The following is a 24044-nucleotide window of genomic DNA, read 5'->3' as shown; positions in this document are numbered from 1 at the left end:
TTTTTTGCTTGTTGGTTGTGCGATTGGCTGTTACAGCTCACTATTCAGCAGTGTTTACCGATCATGTTGACACCGAAGTTTAACCGAGTTATACCAAGTTGAATGGGTTCAGACTACCTTGCAAAAGGGGTGGCGACGGTGTAAGTTTCCGGTTGACGTTTGGTATTCTCCAAAAGTGGCCAATTTGCAGTTAATGGCGTTACATGCCCCCTCTCCTGCTTAAAATATGTCGCTGAGCATACTCGAGCTCCACAGAGGATAGAACCTGCCAATACTAGAAACACCTACCACAAGCCTGCATGTAATGTCAGGTCAGTTAGTCAGTCAATTCTACAAGAAAATTACCCCCTGGAAGCTTTCATTAATGGCTCTGAACTGTTCTTTCACTCAGTCAGTGTATTACTTTTTCCTAACCCAACTTAACTCAACTATATCTCGTGCACCACGTTAATACAACTGTCTTCTGCCTCATCATTCTCTAACTAGTCTGCCAAGAGCGATATTACACACGTCTATTTACATCGTGCGTTTATTTTGAAAGGACTTCAGCAGTCAAGTGACTCCCGGAAGTTTTTGTTTCCTCACCTGTCAGTTCTGACACTGTGCGAGCGTCTAGCCTCGTCTCTTTGTTTTTTCCTGGAGAAACGGGTCTTCTTTTTTCAAGAATAAATGATAATCCTGTTCCGCCAACTGACACCTAATTGAAGACAGCATCTAACACGGTTAGTGAAAGCCGAGAGTGACAAATCGACTGCTTTTTCTTCACATAACGTTAGCCACAAATAGCCAGAAGACGTTAGCTAAGCGCTAGCTAACTGTTATCATCATAACAGATCGATCATATTCACGAACGTAGCTATTGTCACATATTTTATGTTTCTCTATGTCATTGTCTTCTCATTGTGACGTTCGTTGTGAAATTCATTGTAAAACTGCTCATCACAGTGTGCTGTCAGTTGTCAACAGAGATCACGGAAGCTAACACCATAACGTTAGCATCTTATACAAACGAGATTCATTGATTGTTTACATCCCGATTGTGGCTGCTTTTCAGTGCCTCTTTGAACGGAATAAGGTATCTTCGTTGCCGTCGTTACCCTGTTAGCCGTTAGCGCTCATGTTTGATTCAGGATAGGCTGGCGAAATGACGTTTCTCTTCGTGTCTTCTTTCGATCCACATTGACTTTCGTTTTGTGTAACTTACTTGCTGGGGTCACTCTCGCATGTTTGCCATTTCTTGGTGTCGTCCTTCAAAGTCAGCGGCACCGCCTATGTGTTTTGCTTGTGTGTGTTCATTTCATGAAACCGATAGCCTGTCAAGTTATTCTCCTGAAACTTATTTCCCGAAAGCTTCGGCCTTCGGTGTTATAAACTTGGCTCCTCAGTGTTTGCTGCATCATTGCATGCTGACATCATCACCTAGCGTTAGCTGCACCGTCTCTGCTGCCGAACCAAAGGGTTAAGGAGTGTGTGGGGTTTAGGTTAGTTTCAGGCTTTGTCTGTTTCACATAGCTCGGCTGGACTGCTTTAATTTATGTTCAGAGTCAAGTGGACCTATAACAACAGGCCTGAACTCAGTTCAGTATGAAACACTTATCTCCTCTGTACCTGTGCACTGTCAATTTACCTGTGTATTTTACACTAGAGAAAAGATCCAAGGCCATGTTCCTAATCCATAGTGCACACAAAATGTCCCAGATACAATGAAACTGCAAAACTGCCCATGTCTCTTCACAGCAGCTACATATATCTCAAATAAACTGTTATTGATTTGACGTTGTTCATGACCCCAATGCAAATGCCTTATTTCATTAAAACGTTAAGATGTTTGCAGACCTTCGCTCACATATGTTAAAATTCTGTGGAAAAGAGTGTTCAAATAAGATACAGCAGTTTGGTGGAGGTTCAGTCAACCTTGCACAAGAAACAGAAAGTGTTATTGTGAAGTCGGCCTGATGATGGCAGCACTGAGCTCCCACATGTGGTTTGAGATGTTTTATGTTTCAAGGCTTTCTCAGTCAGTGGAGTCACACCTAGAATCAACTCTAGATCTTTTGCTGAACTCTTAACAAACAGTAATGGTGAAACAAAACATACATGTCAAGCATTTGAGCAGCCGATAATGCAACTAGGTCCTTTAAAATTTGGGGACACGGTTACAGAAGGGTATACAATTTGTAAACCCCATTAGCTCAAATATAAATGAAGTGCTGTTGCTTAGGTTTAAAGCATTGTGCGTTTGTTGTTGTAAACACTTCTTTCTTTGTGAAAATGCCCCTCGCACACAGCAAGTGGTGGCATTGTGCATTTCTCCCAGCAATGGTTTGTATGAAAGAAATGGAAGACCACCCCTGAGGAGGCATGCACTAAGTGTCATCAACCAAGCAAGGTTACAGCACTGGGACACTGTTTGATTGCAGAATGATCTGTAGGATATGTAGTACAACACACAGCAACGGCCAACTATGCCATAACATGTCACAATAATATGCCGAAACTACTTTGAAGTTACTTAACAAGCTGATGTACTGTGAACACGGGGCCATGCAAATGCTTTATGATAGCTTGTGCTGGATCACATTGAAAATGAAAGCCTTCATGTAACCTCTAGGTCTTCGATCTGCTACAGAGTAGGCCTGTGCAGGCATGGAGCCCTTGGCAGTGGATGATGACATTTGCATCCTTAAACATGAGACGGCCTACACCGCTGCTGGCGAGAGTCCTGTATCGGTGTGTGCTGGCGATGAATCTGTTGCTTCCCACTTCGCCCTGGTCACAGCCTATGAGGACATCAAGAAGAGGCTGAGAGACACAGAACGAGAAAATACCTTGCTGAGGAAGAGGGTTAAGCAGCTGGAGGATAAGGTACAGTTGCAAACAAAGGGATTGATGGTGGGAGAGAAGGAGGAAGAAGAAAGAGATAATGGCATGAGGAGAATAAAGTAAAAGAATATACTGTTTGTCCTGATGGCTAAACTGCCAGAGAGCAAGGTTCAGAGATGGTGTGCTATAGACAGAGATGAATGAAAACAGTTTTTTTTCCATTTTCCGGCACATCAGAATTATGGAAAAACACAAAATGCTCAGTGGAAGTTTGGAAAAAGTCAGCAAATTCAACAGCATGCTGCAAAAATACTTGCCTCTGGGAGAGTCTGCATGCCAGCATCATTAATATTGTTGGCCTATAGTCAAAGCTATAAAACAATGAGAAATAAATCTGCACTGTCTGAAAACAAAGAGGAGGTCTGGAAAAGTATGGCATTGCCAAACAATGTGTTGGAGCACTACACTTGGGGGAGAAGGCTCCTGAAATTGGATTTAAAAACAAAGGATTGAGTACAATGCAGAGAGCTATTGAAACAGGAGGGGTCTCAATGCAGATGGTAGGCAAAAGTGAAAGTGCTGCACAACATGTGGCCAGGGTTGCTTCTAGAAGTCTCTCATCTTTTATCAGTTTTGTTTTTTTTATGTGCTGCAGGATGTGGTGGGAGCAAAGTAACTTCCTACCACAGATGTTTCAATGGAAATTGATCTCTCTTGTCTTCTCTGTGTATTTATCACCACTGTAGCTCTTCAGGCCAGAGGCTCCTCCATCAGAAGGTCCTCAATACGTGAACAAAGCCTTCAGTGCTTACCGAGGTATCTATATAGAGAAGGAAGACCTGCAGATGGAGCTTAACAAACTGGTGCGTTTACTGATTAATTAGAATTGTCCTCAAATTGACTAGAGCCTGGCACAAAGATCAAGTATGTTGCAAGCACTGCATATTTTAAGGATATTAAATATATATATATTGTCTTTGTGTGTGTGTAACTACCTCTTCTCCAGTAATTTTTATTCAAAACTTTGACAGAAACACTCAGCTCATGATATCATTACACAAATACTGCACAGGTGCACCTACCTTACATGGGATTGAGAGAGAGGGAGAAGAGTTTGGTGCATTGGTATGAATGCTGACTCTTCCTTCATCTTCCTCCCCCTCTACCTCACTGTCTGCTCTCTTGCTCTGTCAGAAAAAGGAGAAGAGTGAGAGTGAGAGGTTGCTGACGGAGCAGCTCCAGGCCAAAGAGCTGGAACTGCTTCAGCTGAGGACGGAGATGGAGACTAGCCAAGGTACAGGTAGAGCATGCAGTGTTGCCTTCTATTCTCTATAACAGCTGAGCAGAGTGTTATATTGTTATGATTTTAGCATCTAATTATTAAAAATGTTGTATTGAAAGAACAAGAAAGTAATGACAGATGTAGACCTATGTCTTTCGACAAAGGAAAACAGGAAAAAACAACCTTTGTGGCTATTTGAGTATAGATTGCTGAGTTTACGACGTACACGTGAATGCTCCGTGAAGTCCCTGGGTACATCCCAAGTTGCACCCACATTTCACTCACTTGCGTCTTAGTTACTCCCACCGAGGATGCATGGAGAGACGCAAGGAAACCATGGCAAAGAGAGCAAAGAAATGAGGAAATATATTTAATATTGTCAGATGTTTTTTAGAGAAAGGAGATGTCCTTTCCCCTGAAGCATCCTGTTTCTGATGATGGCGGCAGTTGATCGGCAGCTTTAAGACCATTGGAGACTTCTGATGAATTTGTGTACACTGTACCAGTACTAGTAAAGGCACGCAATTACCAGTGCGAGAGCAGCAGTGTTTTCTCTCTTTTGCCTGTTACCTGTTTAACAAACACCTGCACATGAATAACAGGCTGCGTTCTGCATTTATTCTGTGTACAGCGTCCTGCTCAGAGGCACAGGAACCATTTCTACTGGCAGACTGCCTTTATATTATTTATTCATTATTTTCATCTGGATTTATTGATATTCTGAAAGGGAATTCATTATTTAATTACCTACAATATGATTATGGTGTCTTTGGAACACTAGAAATCATTTATTGGGCTAAATGTTTCAGGGAAATTGAAATGTAACCCATATCCCCAACGCCCACTGGCTTCACATGTGACTGAATGGAAGACAAATCTGTCTCATTAATGAAGAAAGTTGTTTGTCGTGTTTTTGTTGCTCAGATCTACAAAAAACACAGATGTGTAGCTAGATGGTGAATCAGAAAACAAAATCTGAAAGTTGGGAGTGATATACTTGTGTGTAATATGTTATCTATCTGCACTCTGGTATGAAACTCCAGGAATGTTGTGATGTTTCCGATCGACTGCAGCACCGTCAATAACTGCTATCCAATAATGGGCCGTGTAGGCCAGTAAAAGACTTCCATAAAGGCTGCTCTGCTGTATCCTTGCGCATGGCTTCTCACAGATCCCTCCTCGCCCCTCGCTGCAGAAATAAGAGAGAGGCTGCAGGATGATTGACCAGAACAACTTCCAACGAGGAGCAAGGAAATATCAAATAAAACACCTGGGATGTACCCCCTGTTGTCATCCACACAATTAGCCATACCAAAGTGATGTAGATTACAGAGTTTACAAGATGCACCTGAATGCCCCATGAAGTTCCTGTCCCCTGTAATTACAATTAATATACAGCAAAGGTCGTTGAAGTGATAATCATAATGATATGCCTTTCATACTGCATGGAAAACAGCAACACTTAACACTTTCAAGTTCAATAGTTCAACAGAAAGTATTAAGAAACAACATTGATTCACTCATCAACAGTAGCAATGTAACAGTGTTTTTTATCATGTGTGTGCAGTGATGAAGAGCCTGAACAGCCCTCAGGACTACTGGCAGGTGGACAGGGTCAGCACTGAGCTAAAGATCCACAAACTGCAGGAGGAGCTGGAGAGGGTGACACTGGAAAACAGCCGACTGCTGGAGAGAAGTGGGGTAAGCGAAGACGGAAGGAGGGAGTTGAAAAGACAGGAGAGGATAATGGAAAAAGGAGGACGGAGAGAAGAAGGGGTAAGATGGTAAGATAAGAGGGACTAGAGAGACTCTCAGAGAGATGTGGAGTAACTAGAAGAGAGGAGAGATGTTAGGGCACCGTGGGACAAGGTGACACTGGGAAACAGGGTATTGGAGAGAAGGGCGAGGGTGTATATGCTCCTGCTTAAATGGTTGGAAAATGAATGGAAAGAGTACGGGTTGAAGGGGAGTGGAGGAGTCCTGAGTTATGTTAAAATAAATAAAACAAATAGTTAAAAACAACTTCAGACACCACCTCTCTCTCTCTCTCTGTTTCAGGAGGAGCCCCATGGCCTTAACGGACCAGACTCGGACCAGACTTGTGACGCGAAGTATCATGCGAGGTAGAGTGTTCTGTGAATGTCATTTAAGAGTGTCTGCTAATTGAGAGCCCTAACCTCTTTTCAGCTGGTGATAGTCATCGTAAGCAGTCATCACCTTTAGTTTGAATGTGTTTATTCTAATTTAGATGCCAGAGACCTCAAAGTCAGCAGCTGAAAAGCAAACTTTTCACATTATCCTTTTCAAAATGCAACAATTTGATAACTGTTTTCAATTCTGTGTTTAAGACAGCTTGTGGATAAATGCTTTCCGTGTGCACTTAAACGCAACACATGAAAGACGTTTCCAGTCCATGTTTCTAGCTGCAAATGCAACAGATATCACGACTTTGACATATCTCAAGCACATTTAAGTCTCTGCAGGCTGAGTTTTCCACCGTACCTGATGTAAAAGGAATTCAGTTTCTTCCCAGAAAATAAGAATAAACATAATTTAACAATGTAGTTTGGCTGAAACACCAGAATGAGCCATCAAACATGTCTAAGAAGGTTACAAGAAGCAACAGGAGGAAAAAGTTGGAAACAAATGCAATGTGAGAGAAAACAGTGGTGAGATAGGTGCATTGTTACACAGGGGATGTGATGCCGCTGTTGTATCCTGCACAGTGTCTGCTAGTGTTGTAATTGTCCCTTTTGGCCACTAGAGGAGGGTGCAGCATTATGTATTTTAAAGTCTGCATAGCAGAGTATTATATGCAGATAACCTTAGAAGTGACAGAACTTCATACATAGTCAACGCCGACTAAACCCTTAACACTTGTGCCCATTACAGATAGCTTAGATTTGCACTCCAGTTTATGTGCACAAGGTCTACAGCATATGGAATCGCCCTCTACCTGCTTTTTCAGTGAGGATAATCTCCTGTAAATTAGCATCTCCTCACATTTCAGGAGAACATTCTATTTGGGGTGCATTCTAATTGTTTCACGTGTCAGCGGTTTTCAGACGGTGTTAGTTTTTTAGCAGCACAAAAAGCTTTAGTTTTTCTGTTGTTTGCTGTTTTAGGCAAGTGTTTGAAGTTAAAGCAAAGTGTTGATGAGATTTTGCATCTTTACATAAGGTGTGGATAGGACAGTTTGTAGGTGTTGCCTCAAATACCACCACTTTTTGTTATTTTTACTGTGTTGTTGGTTTATAATGCAGCTGCTGCTACTGGGTGATTTAACATTTAACCCATAGCTTCAGTTTGTCCTTTCTTTTGTCAAGAATGGCATCATCGTTAGTGTTTTTCCTTTACAAGTCTCTGAAATCTAGACGACATGTGCTTCAGTAACGTGACCGTGTCCTGTTAAAGGATCGTGCTCACCTGCACCCACACACCTGTGGAACTCCTCTGGGGCTTTAAGTCTGCACAGCCACTTAAATGTCCCAGCAAAGATATCAAGGATATTTCACTGGTGCTCCGGAGAGACTATGAGCTACAGCACGACACACAGCATATGATCATTACCACATGAGAGGCTGTCTGGCAGGTGGATGTTTCTGACAACGCCGGCTGTGGAGTAAAGCAGAAATTCCTTAAGCGTGATGTTGAAACGAAACGATCTGTGCCTCTGTAGGGAGAGGAGCATGCAGCAGACGTACGAGGCGTTGTGCAGTGAGGTCACACGTTTCCATTCAGAAATGAAGCACCAAACAGGCCTGATTAGGAAACTCAGGCCACTCTTCAGTGAAACAAGACAAGGTGAGGCACGCACGCACGCACGCACACACGCACACACGCACACACGCACACACACACACACACACACACACACTCACACTCAAGTAATTCCAGCTTTAATTGTGTTCGTGTCATTTAAGGTGATAACCCACCAGCACGGTTCCCCCTTTGCCTTTTCACACCTCAGCTCCTGTATACACAGCAGCTATGTCGACTTATAGCAAACTCTCACAGCTCACTGCTGAGCTGTCCTCCAGACTACTGTAAAAACCCTAAGGGGCCAGGTTATTATTTTTCTTTTGCTTTCAGCATTTTCCTTGTGAACATTTTTCTCATTTGATCCTATTTTCTAATCTTAAGGGTGTGTGTATGTATATATATATATTTATATATATTTCATTTTCATATTATGCTTTTGTGGTGCAACATTCGTAAAATTTGCACATACTAGTGTCACAGTCATACATGTAATTGCCAAGACGTGTAGGCTGGAAGGTGACTGATACGCAGAGAGGGGAAACAATCGAATCTGAAGTTAAAAACTATAGTTAGAGGCTGTCCAACCGCAATGAGTGTTTCATAGTCAACCTGAAGGTGTGAGATTAATACACTGACAAGTGGTAGCATATTTATCTGACATTTGAAAATGTCTTCAGCCTCAGGGTCAGGTGGTGCGTCTGTGTGCACTTCAGGTGTAGCGGCTGCAGTTCAGACCTTGCATCTGTACACAGGAACTAATGTGGCTAATGTCAAACGAATGGGGAGGTTTACTGCTGCCTCTGCTCAGTGAAGGGAAGGCTCTTCTAAGGAAGTACTCCTCACTACTCTCCCGCTGCTCCTTGTTGCAATTTGTATAAGGGTGTGATAAGACTGTGGATATTATCAAAGTACTGAAACACTTTGATAAAGGACATCATGAAAAGGTCTGTCCCTCCTCTCCAATCCCTCTGCGATGATGCATTCTACCCCAGGAGAGATTACCTCTGTTGTCAATTCCCCCGGAGTGTGAGAAGAGGAGACTAGGAGGTGAAAATTAGAACGAAACATGGCAAGAAAATAAATCTTGGCCTATTTATTCCACTGACTAAGAGGGTAATCCTGTAACTTAGATGAGACAGATGGAGAGAAATGAGGAAAGTGGCAAAGAAAGGGAGAGAGGAAGAGGGAGGGGGAGCTCTGTATTTATTCAGTCATATTGTGCATCTGTATTCTTCTAATGTTCCTCCTTTAGAATCACTTTTATTCAAATCCTAGACTCAGGAGACCCTCTCAGGGAGGAGTAGCAGGGAGGGATGGATGGATGGATAGATGGATAGATGGAGGGATGATGTGTGGATGGAGAGAGGCAGGGGGGAAAAAAGCAGGAGGAGATACTCATTTAAACTTTATTATTCGCTCAAGATGATGATTTGATAGCAAAGCAATGATGTGTGTGTGTGAGATTAGGACATCTGATTTGTGTATGGATGTGCTCTGTTCTGCTGAACAAAAAGAAACCTAATTATATTTGGATATTCACTGATTCACATGCAGTGATATTTACAGGGTGCAGAGGTTTGATGGTACGAAACGTAGCCGGCTGCATTGGTGCAAGCTTTTACCTCACGTCTCTGTTTTTACACTACGAGGCCGATTATCTAGTCAGGGATCAAAAGGCTCTGTTGAACACACCTTGGAATTTTTAATCTCTTTATAAACCAAAGTTTAATCCAAGTGTAAATAAGTACCGAGGCAAATACAGAGGTGCGACTGTGCCAAATACAAAAAGAGACCTCTTCCAGCTATTGGAGGAAAGAGAAGATGGCTTCATTAATGATGCCAGCTGGATTTTAGAGACCAACATAATGTAGTTAAAAGAGCAAACAAATCAGTTTTCACACACACACACATCACTGTATGCAGAGAAAAATTGAGTAAAATTAATCTTCTCTTCAGTCTCACCAAAATCATAAGAGATTGTCCTCAAGTTTGTGACTTTTTATTTTCTTTCACTTATTTCTGTCGACTTATAATCGGTTATGAAAAGTAACAGAAAGCTCAGTAGCAGTTCTATCCATTTTTGATATGGCATACTGTATCTACTGTATGCATACTAAACTCATACTAACTTAATGGCAAGTGTCACAAATTGCTTTGAAAAATCCTTCAGTATATCACACCCGTATTATTTTGTACTCTATTATTTTGTGCTGTATTATTGTTTCAATAAAGTTATAGAAAAGCCTTCTCTCATTGACCAAATAAGCTTTCTTCTCAGCCATGCAAGAACTGTGTCGAAATAAAATATAGTGTAAAACTAACAAAAATATATATGTGAATCAGGAAATATGCAGCTAAAGAGTATGTAAAAGAACCAAGAATCTGACTGAGCATCCAGGGTCAACTTCTAGCAGTGGTTAGGTTATAATACTGGTGGGGCCTCTTGGGCCCTCTGTTAAAGCTGCTGTATGTCCCCGTATCACAGAAATGATAGGAGGGATAGTCTAAATATTGATCTTGGCAACAAAAGCAGATAATAATAGTGGCGCTGCAGCTTCCATTACTGACATTACCACAACATTTCTATGACCACATCCAGCTTCTTCTTTGTCACACCCCCTCTATCCCCCCACCCCTCTCTCTTTCTCTAGCTGCCTCAACAGTTCCAATCCAGTGTCTGGACGACGTGGAAAAGAACAACAACCACGCAGTCCCTCGGGCCTCAGCGCCTCGGCCCCCTAGTGCCCCCCCACTGCCATCATGCTCCGGGCGCCCCTGCCCCCCCGCAGGCGGGCCGTCAGGCACCCTGCTGCCGGACAGTCTGAGGGAGGACTGCTGGTACAATGGGCCCTGGCCCACCCAGAGCTGTTCAGGAGAGGCTTTGGTCGGCGGCGACACCTGCCCCGTCGTCCTGCCCCCGCCTCCCCTGAACCAGGCCTCCCTGGATGACAGCTCGCGGTCCTTCCCCAGCCCACCCAAACCCAGCGATGCCATGTTCTGGGAGGGACACTCTGCTGCATCCAACTCATCCTCAATTGGAAACTGCACTCCCAGGAGCCCTCCCAGTGCCGAGTGGGCCAAGCCCTATTGAGAGGAACTTCGATGAGAGAATAGATGATTAATTAGAGTGTTATTGGATGGAAAATAAGTGAATGGATGAATGGACTCTCCAACCCTGCCACATAGCTACCACCTAACCTGCCTTAAGCTGATAAGATCACTCCTCTGGGCTGGACTGGACCTGCTGGTTGTGGGAACTAATTGAGGCCAGAGGAGGCCTTCTCGAGGTAAAGACTGTCATCTCTGCACACCGCATCGGTGAACATATCTGACTTTGCAGAGCAAAAGTTGATGAGAGACCCTCAGCCGAATAAATAGTTTGTCCGTGTGTATGTGTCCTTGTATGCACATGCATAAGTGTGTGCAAGCATGCATACAAGCAGTTTTATTTGTGTGCATGTGTGCGCATATACACACATCAAACAGAGTGTGCCTGTGTGTGCAGATCAGTGTGTGGGCATCTATTGTCTGCCTGTATCTGTATCTTGTCATAATAAACCTAATAAGGCTCAAAGGGCCTCTTTCTCCATTCACTGTGGCCAGTGATCACTGGGGCCACAGCATAATACTAGAATTTGTAAAACTGTACTCCCTCTAATGCAAGTCTTTTTACATTTGAACACTGTAAGTATACAAGGTATGTTTGTCTCATGATCGCGTGAAGGAGATGATTAGGGATGAGGACTTGATGTGATTTTCTTGTTCTGTGATGGAGACAGACGTACAGTCACTGTAGGATATTCACAGGTTTTGTTCCAAATTTCAACAGCTACCAAATCAAATCTTCAACATCTTTTTCTTCTTTGACAAGTCATTTTCATTGAAGTTCTTATGGATCAGTATCAAAGTAGGCTGTGTGTCTGTATGCTTACCGAATCATTTTTGAGAACGCAGTTACAGTATTTTGATTTTGGGTCGGACATTATTTTAATCCCAAAATGCATTGTTTTCTGAAATCAAACACTTCACCCTTACTGGCACCACAAGTTCAGCTATTAATGATTTCACAGAAATTCCACAACTCAAGCAAGCCCCCTCAAACCTACCTGTTATCACGTATTCAGCTCTCTCGGAACTACTGTCAGACGATGTCTGTTGTGTTGTTTTCTTTTCTCCATCGCAGAGGGACATGTGGATGGAAGGCTGTGCTTTGTTGGGTTTTTCTGTAGGACTGAGTTTGAAGAACTCGTGGAAAAGGCTTCATGCACTACCCTGTATGTGAAAGTGATTAAGTTGGAAACCTCTTGAGGTTTGTGGAGATTTGAATTGCAGAAAGCGCCTGAACTCTGTATTGTGCTGGTGTTAATCTTTGATACATTTGTTTAGCAGTATGACGTAAATTCTGTGAAGAGGGAAGTTTCTCTTTTTAAGAGTCAGATGAGTATAAAAAATTGAAAGACATACAAAGGAAAACACTTTATGAGTAGAATACAAGATGTATACAGAGGGAAGACTGTGCATATCTGTATAAATGTATATGGTGGGCTTCAGTACTCTGCCAAATGCGTCTTTGCACTTCATATCGTAGGTTTTGGTTTTTTCTCCTCCACCCCAAAGACTTCTGATGTGTGTAAGAGCTGTCTGCGATGGTGGTGAGACGTGAAGTCTGTTAACCTGAAGAAATGTGAGCTGTGACTTGGTAAACAGGTGCACAAAGCACAAAGGCCCATGGTTGTTGAAAAGACTTTGCTTATCCATTTTCTTCAATCTGTTTCATGATAACTGTGGTCTTTTTGTTCATTTTTAAGAAATGTTATTTTACAGCAGTAGTTTCATACTTATGTAAATGATTTGCAAACCAAAATGCAATGTACAGTAGATATGGATTATATTTTAGATTCCCTGCACTTCAGACTGTTTGTAAATATGATCAATTAAATGAAGGAAAGGAAGTGACTGTGTGAGGTTGCTCTGTCTCTCCATTCATATTTTTAGCCAAGAGGTTCAGTGGTTCCATGTAATAAAACTGAAGGCTTTGGCATATCAAGCTCCTTCACAGTTGAAAGCAGCATTTCTTTTTGGCTTCCTGTCCTCGGACGTTTTTGAGGCAGTTATTTTACACTTCATGTCACTGTCACAACAGTTCCTACTGTCCACCACAATGTCTCCATACTACAAATACAAATGTATCAACTGGCTGATGTTCAGAACATTTTAACAACTAATGGTTTGAGTCACATGTCTTTAAAAGGCTGAAATTTTCAGGGTTCTGGCTGCTTGTGAAGGCTTTTGCAATGTTGCAGACAAGCAATTACATAATTTTAGGTTCTAATTGGCATCTGCCATTACTTAAAAACTAGTCTTAAAAAGAAACAAGAAACACAGTGTAATTCCACACTGTGCATGAAGTAATTAACAAGTGCTGCCTACTGATATGTTGTCGGAAACCTTAAATGTAAGACAACCAGCCTCAGTCACCTGCCTCATCTTATAGATTACAACTGTGGGGTCAGTTCAGCTGCCACTAAAATGGTAAAAAGAGAAAACATATGCAAAGAACTAGGAGATAACTGAACTCTGTCACTCTGACAGTGATACCCCATGACAGTAGCTCACTGACACCTTTACTCATAATGTGCCATCTTTGATCCATCCAAGTGCACATTGAGAAGTACATGAGAGATAGCCTGAACAGTCCAGCCCATGTGAAAGCACAATGAAAACAAAGGAAGGTAAAGTGCTTATGATGGAAAAACAAGAGAACCAAAATATTTTGGGTTTTTTTGAATTATTATATTTATACACAATTGATTGAATAAAGTGATAAAAGTCTTCAAAATCCTTCTTAATTTACTCATCTTCAGACTGTTGTGTTAGCGTGGTCTGACTGTGAGGCCGATGCTCAGCTCATTCAATGTCAAACACAATGTCTAAATACAAAAGAAATGAAAACCCAGAAAACTGTCAACCAAAGCTGTGCTAATTAAAGCCAATCATGTTTAAATGCTTACATGCTTAAAGTTTATCTGTACCATGGAGCATTCATCAACATTTTATGTTTTGTCTCATTTGCCACTGATATACTACTGAATATTGTTTTATTTACAGTGTCACATTTCAGTGCATATGTCATGTCATCACACAGGTCATCCCTTGGTTAGATGTCAGACGTCTCTGTGCAAGTTTCTTTAATTTACAAGTCTTTTTGAAATCCTTTGTTAGTATACACATTCCTCTGCAGATGAACATGAACATGTCCAACGGAAACACACTACAAAGTGTTCAGCAAATATAAAGCATACCTCAGTTTTTGACTGCATGCTTCCAAAGCTGAACCACAGAGGTGACTGGTGACCACACTCAGATCTTTCAATAAGCTCATTGGTAAATGTAATGTAGTGCTGCTGATTCAATCAAGAGAGGAAGATCATTCACCATTTGACAGACAACACTTTGCAAATATACAGAACATAAAAAAACAGGCATTATTTTGATTATATACCACTCTTGCAAACAAAAGCAGTTTCAATGACTAATTACACAGCTTTAAATAGAAAACACAGGCTTTTGCCTTTTTGAGTAACCCTGCCAGATGGATCCTGGGTGTGCAGGACTTGCAAGACCAGTTATGGCCAGAGCATCACACTCCACACCTTAACCTTCAAAAGAGCGTTGTTTGAGTATCATGTCATTCATTACATGCTGGTTGGGAGTTTTTGTTGCCTGTTCTTTCCTCGGATCCCTGTCCTCTCAAACTCCAGTCTCTCTTGGACGTACTCCTGCTTGCACTCCTCGAAGAACGCGGGGTCCTTGAAGCTGGTGGATGACAGATGGTAAAGTATTTATGTGAGAGAATTAAGGTAGCCTCATATGACTAGCACTTTGAGGGTGATAATACGGTTTTGAGAATACTGAATCCTGATCAGCAACAGTTGAGAGGGTCAGTGGGGTGGCTGAGAGAGTGTGTAAGCCCATATGAAAGATGTTGGTGGGATAATACACAGGGAGACATCGTACTGTGTGAGTGCTTAGTCTTGCAGAAGAAACTACAAAATACTCACTATGTTGTCAGACATTCCTTCAGTGCAGCATTCTGCTCTCGACACTTAAACACCATGAAGAAACCAGATTCTTTGCAGCAGTGGTTGAAGGCTGGAGAGAGGTGGAGAAGAAGGTGGAGGAGAGAGAGGGTGAAATTGGCAGGGAAAAGACATAATAGACACGAAAACAAGTAGCCATCAGCAAACCAAGATGGGCCTTACGCTGGCGCTCCACCACAAGGAGGAACCTGGTTATAGGCCACATTGCCATGTCTCTTATCAAACTCAAACCCATGTTTCCCTGTTCACACAACCACTGAACCTGTTTGCACATTGGCTCTGTAACAGTCAGCCCACCAGACACAAATTTTAACATGTCTGAGTCCCTGAGAATTAAATATACCTTCTGTTCTGGCAGTAAATAAAGTCTGGCGATGTCTCCTCGTGCTGTGGAGGTTGAGATCTCACACAAACAAAGTCACATGCCTGATGTATTGGCTAGCTACCTGTTAGCCTGGTGTTTACCAAAGGCTAATTGCTTTATAGATCCTTGTTTCAGTCTGTGTTTTGCTTGAAAGGAAGGTAAGCACATTCTGCGTTATCTGTCATCCTGCCTTTGACTTTATGGTCAGAGTTCATATTGCCGCCCTCTAAGGCTGTAGTTGACAAGCTATTCTTCCTCACCTTCTTTCCTACCTGGATGTTTTCATGCACACATTACTTTTTGTTTTTTGTTTTGTTTGTTTTTTTTCTCTTTTTGTTAAAATTGATTTCATAAAATAGGTTTTTAAAAAATTGCCATTCAGGAAGGGATATCGAAGTCAAAGTATTGGTACCTACACTGAAAATTTTTGAGCAATAACCAGCCCAAGGAATGTCAATGAAAACTGCTTGGCAGTTATGACAGCCAAGCATGTGACTGATCTCCATGCACTTTCTACCAAAGGTCTGGTCCCCCAGCCACGTTACTCAGGCCACAGAACTGGGGGCATACCGTCCTCCCACATTTAGACCTGTGATGGAAGAAAGGGCCAATTTTTTGGGTCCAGTTGGGGGGTTATGGCTGTACATTGAGTCAACACTGAGCTTTGGGTGCTCAGAGCAGCTGTTTGTCTGTTTGTCTCCAACAGGGTTATGGAGAGAATTCAACACGTAAACCCCCCAGATGTCATCTGTATCTGAAATTTGTACAGTGGCATCGTGGACAACACCTTAGTGCTAGTTATGTAGGTAACTACGGTTCTGTGAATTCCTGGATGACTGCCAGTCATGCCTGCCACTCAGAACCTTTAAGGCAAAAGATTTGAGAGGCAGAATGTAGATTTACATAAGGCACTTATAGCTGGGAGTTGCAGGCAGCCTATGCACCGTGCAGGTGTATTTAATAGATAAGACAAGGCAGAGAGCAAAAGGATTGCGTCATTTAGTGACTTTTAGAAAACACTTGCCGACTGAAGAAAATCTGAAGGATTGCAGTTTTGTAAATATGTTACTTATATGAAACCATGTTTAAAAGGTATAGAGGGGCTCAGTTAAAAATAATGCACATAGAAGACACCTGACACAGTCCAAATCCAATTTAACATTTAACTTGTGTTACATGTCAGTCTCCTCCGACCCATTCCAGTCTCTCTGCCCCATGGAGACTGCAATCTCATGCAAAAACAAATCTATATAATTGGTACAAAACTTGTAAAACAAGGTGACCATTAAATATGGTAACTTTCAATTGAGACACATATGAAAAGCCCTTGCACAAAGCTGCATCAGTGACATTGTGCCCTGGCTAGTGGTGTATTCTAGATTTAATGTGCAAGGTCCTCATTGTAAACAAGGCGTTGAAGACTCTGAGTCTTCACCTTGTTAGCAAGCTCTTTCTCAAGGATTTAATTAAAAACACTGCCCTCCCATGTCCCCTTTCAAACAACTGACATCATAATTACCTTTATCAGTGATATCAGTATGGTTATCACACAGACACTTTCATCAGGATGCAGATGTGAAAAAAATAACAACAGCAAAACCAATTTAGAGAAGCAGAACAGTGCGACTAATCTAATCAGCAACCGCCTCATCCTTGTCCCATGGTACCAATAGATGCTGCAGAGGGTTGCCTTTCTGATCGCAGCAGCACCAAAAGACAAATATATGAGACTAGTTTTATGTCAGAAGAGGCTCTTCTAAAGAAAGGCATGACACCACCTTCCCTTAAAGCTGTTTTGTTTGCAATTTTTAAAGATCCAAAAGTGTAGCTTGGCAGTTGGTAGAATGGAGAAGCTAGAGGTTTGAACATTTAGAGAGACATAGACCATTAGAGGAAGATAAAAGGTGTGAAACTCTCATACATATTTAGTTAAAACAGAAATTACATGTCTGGATTTTCAGCAAGATTTGTGTTTTTCTGAAAAATGAAACAAATGAGTAAGGAAAGTTAAAATATGTCGCAGTCATTGTGAAAATGACTGAGTCAATTGAGAGTTGTTTTCCTTCTCTATTTTGGTGGGGATCTAGACACAGACCTGATGAACTCAATTTGCAATTAACCACAGACTCAAGCAAGCAGCTGCAAATCAAAGTATTGCAAGAACACAACAGTTGTTAATGTGAAAGTGGTTGCTTATTGAATATGTGGGTTGTTGGCATACTCAATTGTTTGGTTCTGTAAGACATGTGAGAGTACTGACATTAATCATCAATGCAATAGGAAAAATCACATCAGGTAAGGTAAAACTAAAAAAGATATTGTGTACAAGTTAGTGGTACTTATCTACTTCAACAACAAAGTACAACCTACAAAATACAACCGTGGGGTGTTTAGAGGCATATATACTGAGACAGATGACAAAGGAATCACACTCACGGATTCTTTCTTTCTTTTTTTTTAACTTTACTTTGTAAAACATAATCATAGACACACAAAAAGGAGCCCAGTGAAGACACAAACATAGAGAATGAAATGATAGAGGGCGGACACAAAGGTGTGAAAATGAGTGGAACGAGAAGCTAGTAATGTGAGGGGGGTTTCCACTACCCACACAGCCACTGTCTCTCCCATCATCTCAGGCTGCATGTGCACTGACTCCACGCGTGAGCACTACACAACAGCTCATACAGGCAGTCATCAGATTTCTAGAAACCACATAACCTTGTCATCATCTGGCTGATGTGTTGCTGTAGTAGACAGGGCATACACGAGCAAAGCTGCAAAGCAGCCAATGTGGCCTGCTCCTCAATCAGAGAAATTAAAAGGAAGTGGGGGTTCATAGTGGTGGGAAACCGTTAAGACATGAAGCGTCAAAACATTAAGAGACAGGACAAACAACGTTAGAAGAAAGTCCATTGAAAGCCTCCATACCAACAAATGCAGTGTTGCAGATTATGATTTACATGTGTCTACAAGGGATTCCACAAAAACTACGAAGATATGACAGCACCAACTTAAAGTTACTAGTCATTTGAAAAATAAATAATAACGTTAAATGCCTTAACAATCTAATAATCCAATCTAATTTTCTCTAAAGGTTGTAAGGTAGGGTTGTAATTAAAATTACATGCGGTTCATCAAGGCCTTGAGTCGTATTTTCTGTTGGACAACCAATGGATCAAATATAGGTCACACATACTCAGAGAAAAAGTGAGGTGAACAGGCTATTAAAAGGCTTACGGGAAAATTTTGTGGACTCAAGCCTGAAGGAGACATTAAACAATAGATAAGGAAACCTTAATAAACCCTTTTGTTCATTTTACCTTAAAAGTTTGGGTTTTCAATTTTAATTTAGTTTGAATTTCTAGGTGTTTCTTTGGTTTTGTTGCCTTCCCGAAGTCTACAACATTTCTCTGGAGGTAGTCCTTTGTGACCTTTCCTACTAGAAGCAATGTGTCAGTATGCCAGTATTTTGGTTCAGGTTCAATCCTTTTTCTATTGCATTGATAATACAGGATACACTCTGTTGCCAGTATACACCTTGTTAAAATTAATGCAGTGTAAAATAACAGCCCTACAATAAATATTTATTATTACACTTTATGGTTGAATAATTGAAGGCTGTAGTTTGTGATGCTGTGATTGCATTATACTGAAAGGTGTCTGTAATATTTTGTCTGCCCTTATTGATACAATTGGCCTTTCTCACATTTTGATTCGTCATCGTGGGAAGCACAGATGATATTTATAACAGTAACAATGGCTCTGTCCTATTCACGTGTACCAGTAAGTCAAGACAGCATTGGCAGCAAGCCAGTATGCACAATACGAGGACCCTGAAACAAAAGCAGCTAAATGGAATTCAATCATCAGTAATGTCATTATTTATATACTAGGGATTGTCATGACTTCTTAAATGTCTGAATAGTCACTAAATTATAAGAACAATGAATAGCTAGTGTGACTCATCTTTTCTTTCAAAATATATTTTCCCTTGTTTTTAACCTGTGTGGGTGTGACGTAGTTCATCAAGTGTTGTGGGAAGTAGATCTTGTATGTGTGAGGGAGTGAAGAGTACCTGCATGTCGTTGCAGCTACCGTAAAGTATATGCTACAGGTAGTGAGTTATAATAGTCATATATAAAATAGCCAGATAAGCTCAGGTTGCAGCCTAATAGTGTTAGGAGGCAGTGTGCTATGAGACAGGCTAAATTAGTCTAAAAAAAACAGTGCGCACCCAACTATGGTAAGACAAAAACAACAACAAGTCTAACAACTATGGACAGTCATTTGAGAGTGAGGCCCTCTCATTTCTGTGTGTGTGAACACTTGAAAGACTTGCATTGGAGAATTCCATATTGGCTTGACTTATTTATTTTGATGCCAAAATTTACAGTCACTGTTCCAGCTTCATACCTATTTGCCTCTTATTCACAGCAGAGATTCAGATGTGTCACAGCACACAGCCATTATTAATACAATTAAATACACATGGTGTGTCAAAATGTCTGCTATGAAAAGGCCTATTTCAACATAAAACACCATACTAATTGATAATATAATTATGGACTTTAATGAGACAGCTGTACAAATTTCTAGACAAAATCTTAATAAAATTATCTTGTGGGCATAAATTTAACCAGGACATGTAAATCAAACAATATCTCTCATACACACACACACACACACCTTCAACTTTCTCAGCGCAGCGCTCCTTGGCTTTCTCCCTCATCAACTTGGGGATTAGGACATCTTTCTCCACATGTCTCAGATGGATCTCCTCTGAGAGAGCAGGTCAAAAAGAAACACAGATACATGGGTGATCTATCAGAACGATGGTCAGCATCAACATTAGCCCCGTTCGTGCCTCCTTTATGTTAATCACAGTGGTGGAATGTAACTATTTACTTTTAAGACCTTTTTTTCATGCCACTCTCTATTTCGACCCCACTACATTCCAGCAGGAAATATTGTACCTTTAACTCCACCACATTCATCGAACAGTTTTAGAAACTAGTTGTCACTTTGGGCTCTGAGCAGTTGTGACCCATAATCTCACAATTTTAGCAAACAAAACAAAACAAATAATCTCACAATTTTAGCAAACAAAGCAAAATATAATCCACAGATTAATCCATAATGAAAATAATTATCAGTTTCAGTCCAATAAAAAATGGTTCAAAATGAGCTCTGCCTCAAACAACTACAACAGTGAAATCCAGTTATTACATTAATCGATGAGTCACAATAATCTAATGATATATTACAAAATAGTACCAAGTCAGAGGTGACATTTTTCCTGCATAGAGTACCTTTACATTTGATACTTCAAGGACGTTTCCTGATTATACTCACATGCTTTTACTTGAGTGACACTTTCAAAGCATGACGTAAACTTGTAACAGATTATGTTACAATGTGGCAATAGTACTTTTACTGCAGTAAACCATCTGAGTAACGTTACTTCCTTCACCACAGCTTAACTGTGAGAGACACTTATAGGAGACATCATCACTGTCATTCATTAACTAAATTACATTCGTGCAGACGACCGAATGCGCATAAAGTCAATTTATAGATCATAGAGAAAGGTGGTGAACGTATAAATTAGTGGACACATGAAGAATCATTTCCCATTATGTACAGATAGCCACTACAGGTTAGCTAGCTAGCTAACGTTAGCTTCACGAGTCCACATACATTCAGCAGTCTTTCCTGAACCTGAACCGGGCTGAATAACGCTGTAGAAGGAGCGACGCAGGTTAACACGGACACCTGTCTAACGTTATCTCAGAACAGGCTCGTCAAGCACTTAAAATGTTTAATACCTGTGTTAGCTGCCTCCATTGTAGCGGTGTTAATCAAAACATTACAAAACTGTACCAATGTGACCTCGCTCGCGTGCGCTCAAACTACTTCCGCTGACGTCGTTGGACGGCGCAGGAAACTACGAGTCCCAGAGTCACAGATGGACTCGGCCGTGGATATAGATCGCATCCGAGTTAACAGTTAATTTGGCACAGTCCGACAGTCCTGCAATAAACTCTGTCTCTGTGAAGTAATAATAATAACAATAATAATAATAATAATGATAATAATAATAATAATAATAATATGTGGCATAAATCCGAAAGCTAAGCCCAATCACAACTTTCCTCTTTAAATTTACAGTCTGTTGTTTCTTTAATTGTGTAAAATAGTGTAATATGTCAAATGGTGAGATAGATAGATAGATAGATAGATAGATAGATAGATAGATAGATAGATAGATAGATAGATAGACATCAAGAATTAGAGTCAATATGAATTCAGTGAAGACCTGTGCTTTCTTCCATTACCATGATCACATGACTTTTCCTTAAATTTTATAGATTACTATGAAGTAATTGTTTAAATCCTGTGTTAATGTCATGTGTGATTTGATCTATGAGCAGACGCTGTCTGCTATGACATCTGTAGTATCACTGACAATATTCCAGTTTTAAAGCTGAGTTTTTATAGCATTAGTTTTGAAAGATTCATTGAATGAATGCTTTGATAAAAGACTCTTCTTTCACATGCAAAAGAATATACATTAAATGAAATCTGTTGTGGCATGAGTGGAAAAGAGCCAGACAAATGGTGAAAGTACACTGACATCCAACCACAACGTATCTGAGCCTGTGGCACAGACTGCATGTTGAGCACAGTGAGCCTGACCACAGTAACTGTGGCGGACTGGCTGTCTAGATCCCATGCAAAGAGGCCCCACCTGTTCAGTCGAAGCGACAGGTAGGCTACACACTCACAGACAGACACATACACACACACACACACACACACACACACACACCTTGAAACAAAAAGAGCTTCAAATATACAGTTAGACGATAGACTACAGTAAAAAAAACAGGCGTAAACTACCCACCTCCACATCCAAACCACACATGCACACCCGTGCGCCTTCACACTCACCCACATACACCACCAACAGAGGGGATACAGAGAATCTCTTGCCTTTCTGCGTGACATTCTCACGCCTGTCTGACCTTGCAGTACTGAAGCTGCAACTTTCCTCACATTCTTTTCATCTACAGAAATCAAAGGCTAGAAAGAAAAAAACTACGATTTCTACAAGTAGAAAAAAAAGCTCATTTAGCAAACTGAGACCACAGGCCATCACCTGCATGCACTGCACGTTTACTGTTTCTGTGGGGTTTTTTTTCTTACCCTAGACTTAGACACATACAGACAGATGGACACACACAGCTCCAAGCCCAACCAAACACCTCCCAGACAGCACACTCTTCTGCTTCCATCCCTCCTGACACCAGGTGGGCATCTGCAGATTTTAATATCAGCAGATCTCTCCAAACTGCAGCACTAGCCAAGTTTCCACAACAGGGCCAAGTGGAACTCATGCAAATGATTGCACAATCACTGAACCAACTCTTGAGTGCTTGACAAAACACAAGCTTTATTTCATATGTTTCATTCCGCAGGTAAGATGTCTCTTTAAAAACAAATTAAAAAAAGACAAAAGTCTTTGTCACGACACAAATAGTTGAAACCATAAAAATGTGCTACACTATCCACAATATCACAAAGTCTCTCATACACAGTGTGTGGTGACTTTGCAGAAATACACATGTAAGTGATGTTTTCTTGATAGTATCAGTAAAATAATGTATTATGAGCAGAGGCCTAACAGTGATGCTTAATGACGAGGAAATATGTTAGAATGGAAGTAATAGCAAATCGTAAAATATTTGTCAGCATCAAATATTTTTGATGCTGACAAATATTTGAAATGGAAAAAAAAATGTAGTGATTAGATTGGCTAAAGGGTTATAATGGGTTATGGGTACCACATGAATTATTAAAGTGTGAACGCTCCCTTGGTTTTATGGTTAGGCCGTTAAACAAATGGTAAAGAATAGTGTCAGGCCGGGACTCAGATCAGGACTCAGATGCAGAGAGTTTTAACACACAGATCTTTATTGAATATTCCACTCGAGATCCACTTCAATGAGTGTCAAATGAATGGGCTATAAAATTACTCTAGGCCTGAGGCTATAACTATGGCTATCAAGAAAATAACAGAAAACGCTCACTATGAGGATAAACTAGAAAACACTAAGTAATGAAATCACTAGAAACAAAAACGCTCCAAAAGGGAGGATAACACAATAGACTATGGCTACAAGGAAAACGAGACTGAATAAAGAAAACTATGAATTCAAAAGATCTATCCTAAATAAGAAACAACAGAAATATCTATGCTAAAAAAGAACACAACAGAAAATCGCTCAATATAGAGGAAATGAATTCGGCTGAAGACTATTCTACGAAAATAAATCAGAAAACTATAATATCAAATCTACAAACAAAAAACACTCACGAGGAGGAAACAAGAGCTTACTGAATCAAAGACTGTGGCTGTGGCAAGGTCGAACGGGGAAGACAGGCTCGGGTGAATCGCCGACGGACAAAGACACACTGGCACAAGACAAGGGAGACGCAGACTATTTAACACATGGAGGGTAATCAGGAACAGGTGGAAACAATGGGTAATCAGGGCGGACGCACAGGACACACGAGGGAGGGCAGGTGCTCTGAAACGAGAGGAGAGTCAGACCTTCAAAATAAAACAGGAAAAGACGAGACAAAAACCCAATGACAAGACAGACCTCACCGCGGTGTGACAAATAGAAGGCAAAATGTGAAAGTCAAG

General features: G+C 41.0%; 2 protein-coding genes across 4 annotated transcripts; one reads left to right on the top strand and one right to left on the bottom strand.

Moving 5' to 3' along the window:
- The first annotated feature begins 586 nt into the window (after positions 1-586).
- On the top strand, positions 587-13878 carry azi2 (5-azacytidine induced 2). Of its 3 annotated transcripts, none has more exons than XM_041941796.1 (8): positions 587-722; positions 2612-2865; positions 3570-3686; positions 4018-4123; positions 5673-5806; positions 6164-6228; positions 7785-7909; positions 10519-13878. In XM_041941796.1, exons 2-8 carry the CDS (start codon positions 2647-2649, stop codon positions 10956-10958), a joined length of 1206 nt encoding a protein of 401 aa, XP_041797730.1. In that variant the 5' UTR covers positions 587-722; positions 2612-2646; the 3' UTR covers positions 10959-13878. The 3 variants fall into 3 exon arrangements, with proteins under 3 accessions (XP_041797730.1, XP_041797732.1, XP_041797731.1); XM_041941798.1 differs by having other exon boundaries at positions 4018-4117; positions 10519-13866; XM_041941797.1 differs by having other exon boundaries at positions 592-722; positions 2630-2865.
- cmc1 (C-x(9)-C motif containing 1) lies at positions 13586-21255 on the bottom strand. Its single transcript, XM_041941799.1, has 4 exons — positions 21160-21255; positions 20021-20113; positions 14929-15019; positions 13586-14683 (listed from the first exon to the last, which is right to left on the bottom strand). The coding sequence occupies exons 1-4, from the start codon at positions 21176-21178 to the stop codon at positions 14563-14565; spliced, it is 324 nt and encodes a 107-aa protein (XP_041797733.1). The 5' UTR covers positions 21179-21255; the 3' UTR covers positions 13586-14562.
- Positions 21256-24044: the final 2789 nt, after the last annotated feature.

The sequence above is a fragment of the Chelmon rostratus genome, chromosome 8 (assembly GCF_017976325.1).
Source record: "Chelmon rostratus isolate fCheRos1 chromosome 8, fCheRos1.pri, whole genome shotgun sequence".
Taxonomy (NCBI): Eukaryota; Metazoa; Chordata; class Actinopteri; order Chaetodontiformes; family Chaetodontidae; genus Chelmon; species Chelmon rostratus.
This window is presented reverse-complemented; position numbering and strand designations above follow the sequence as displayed.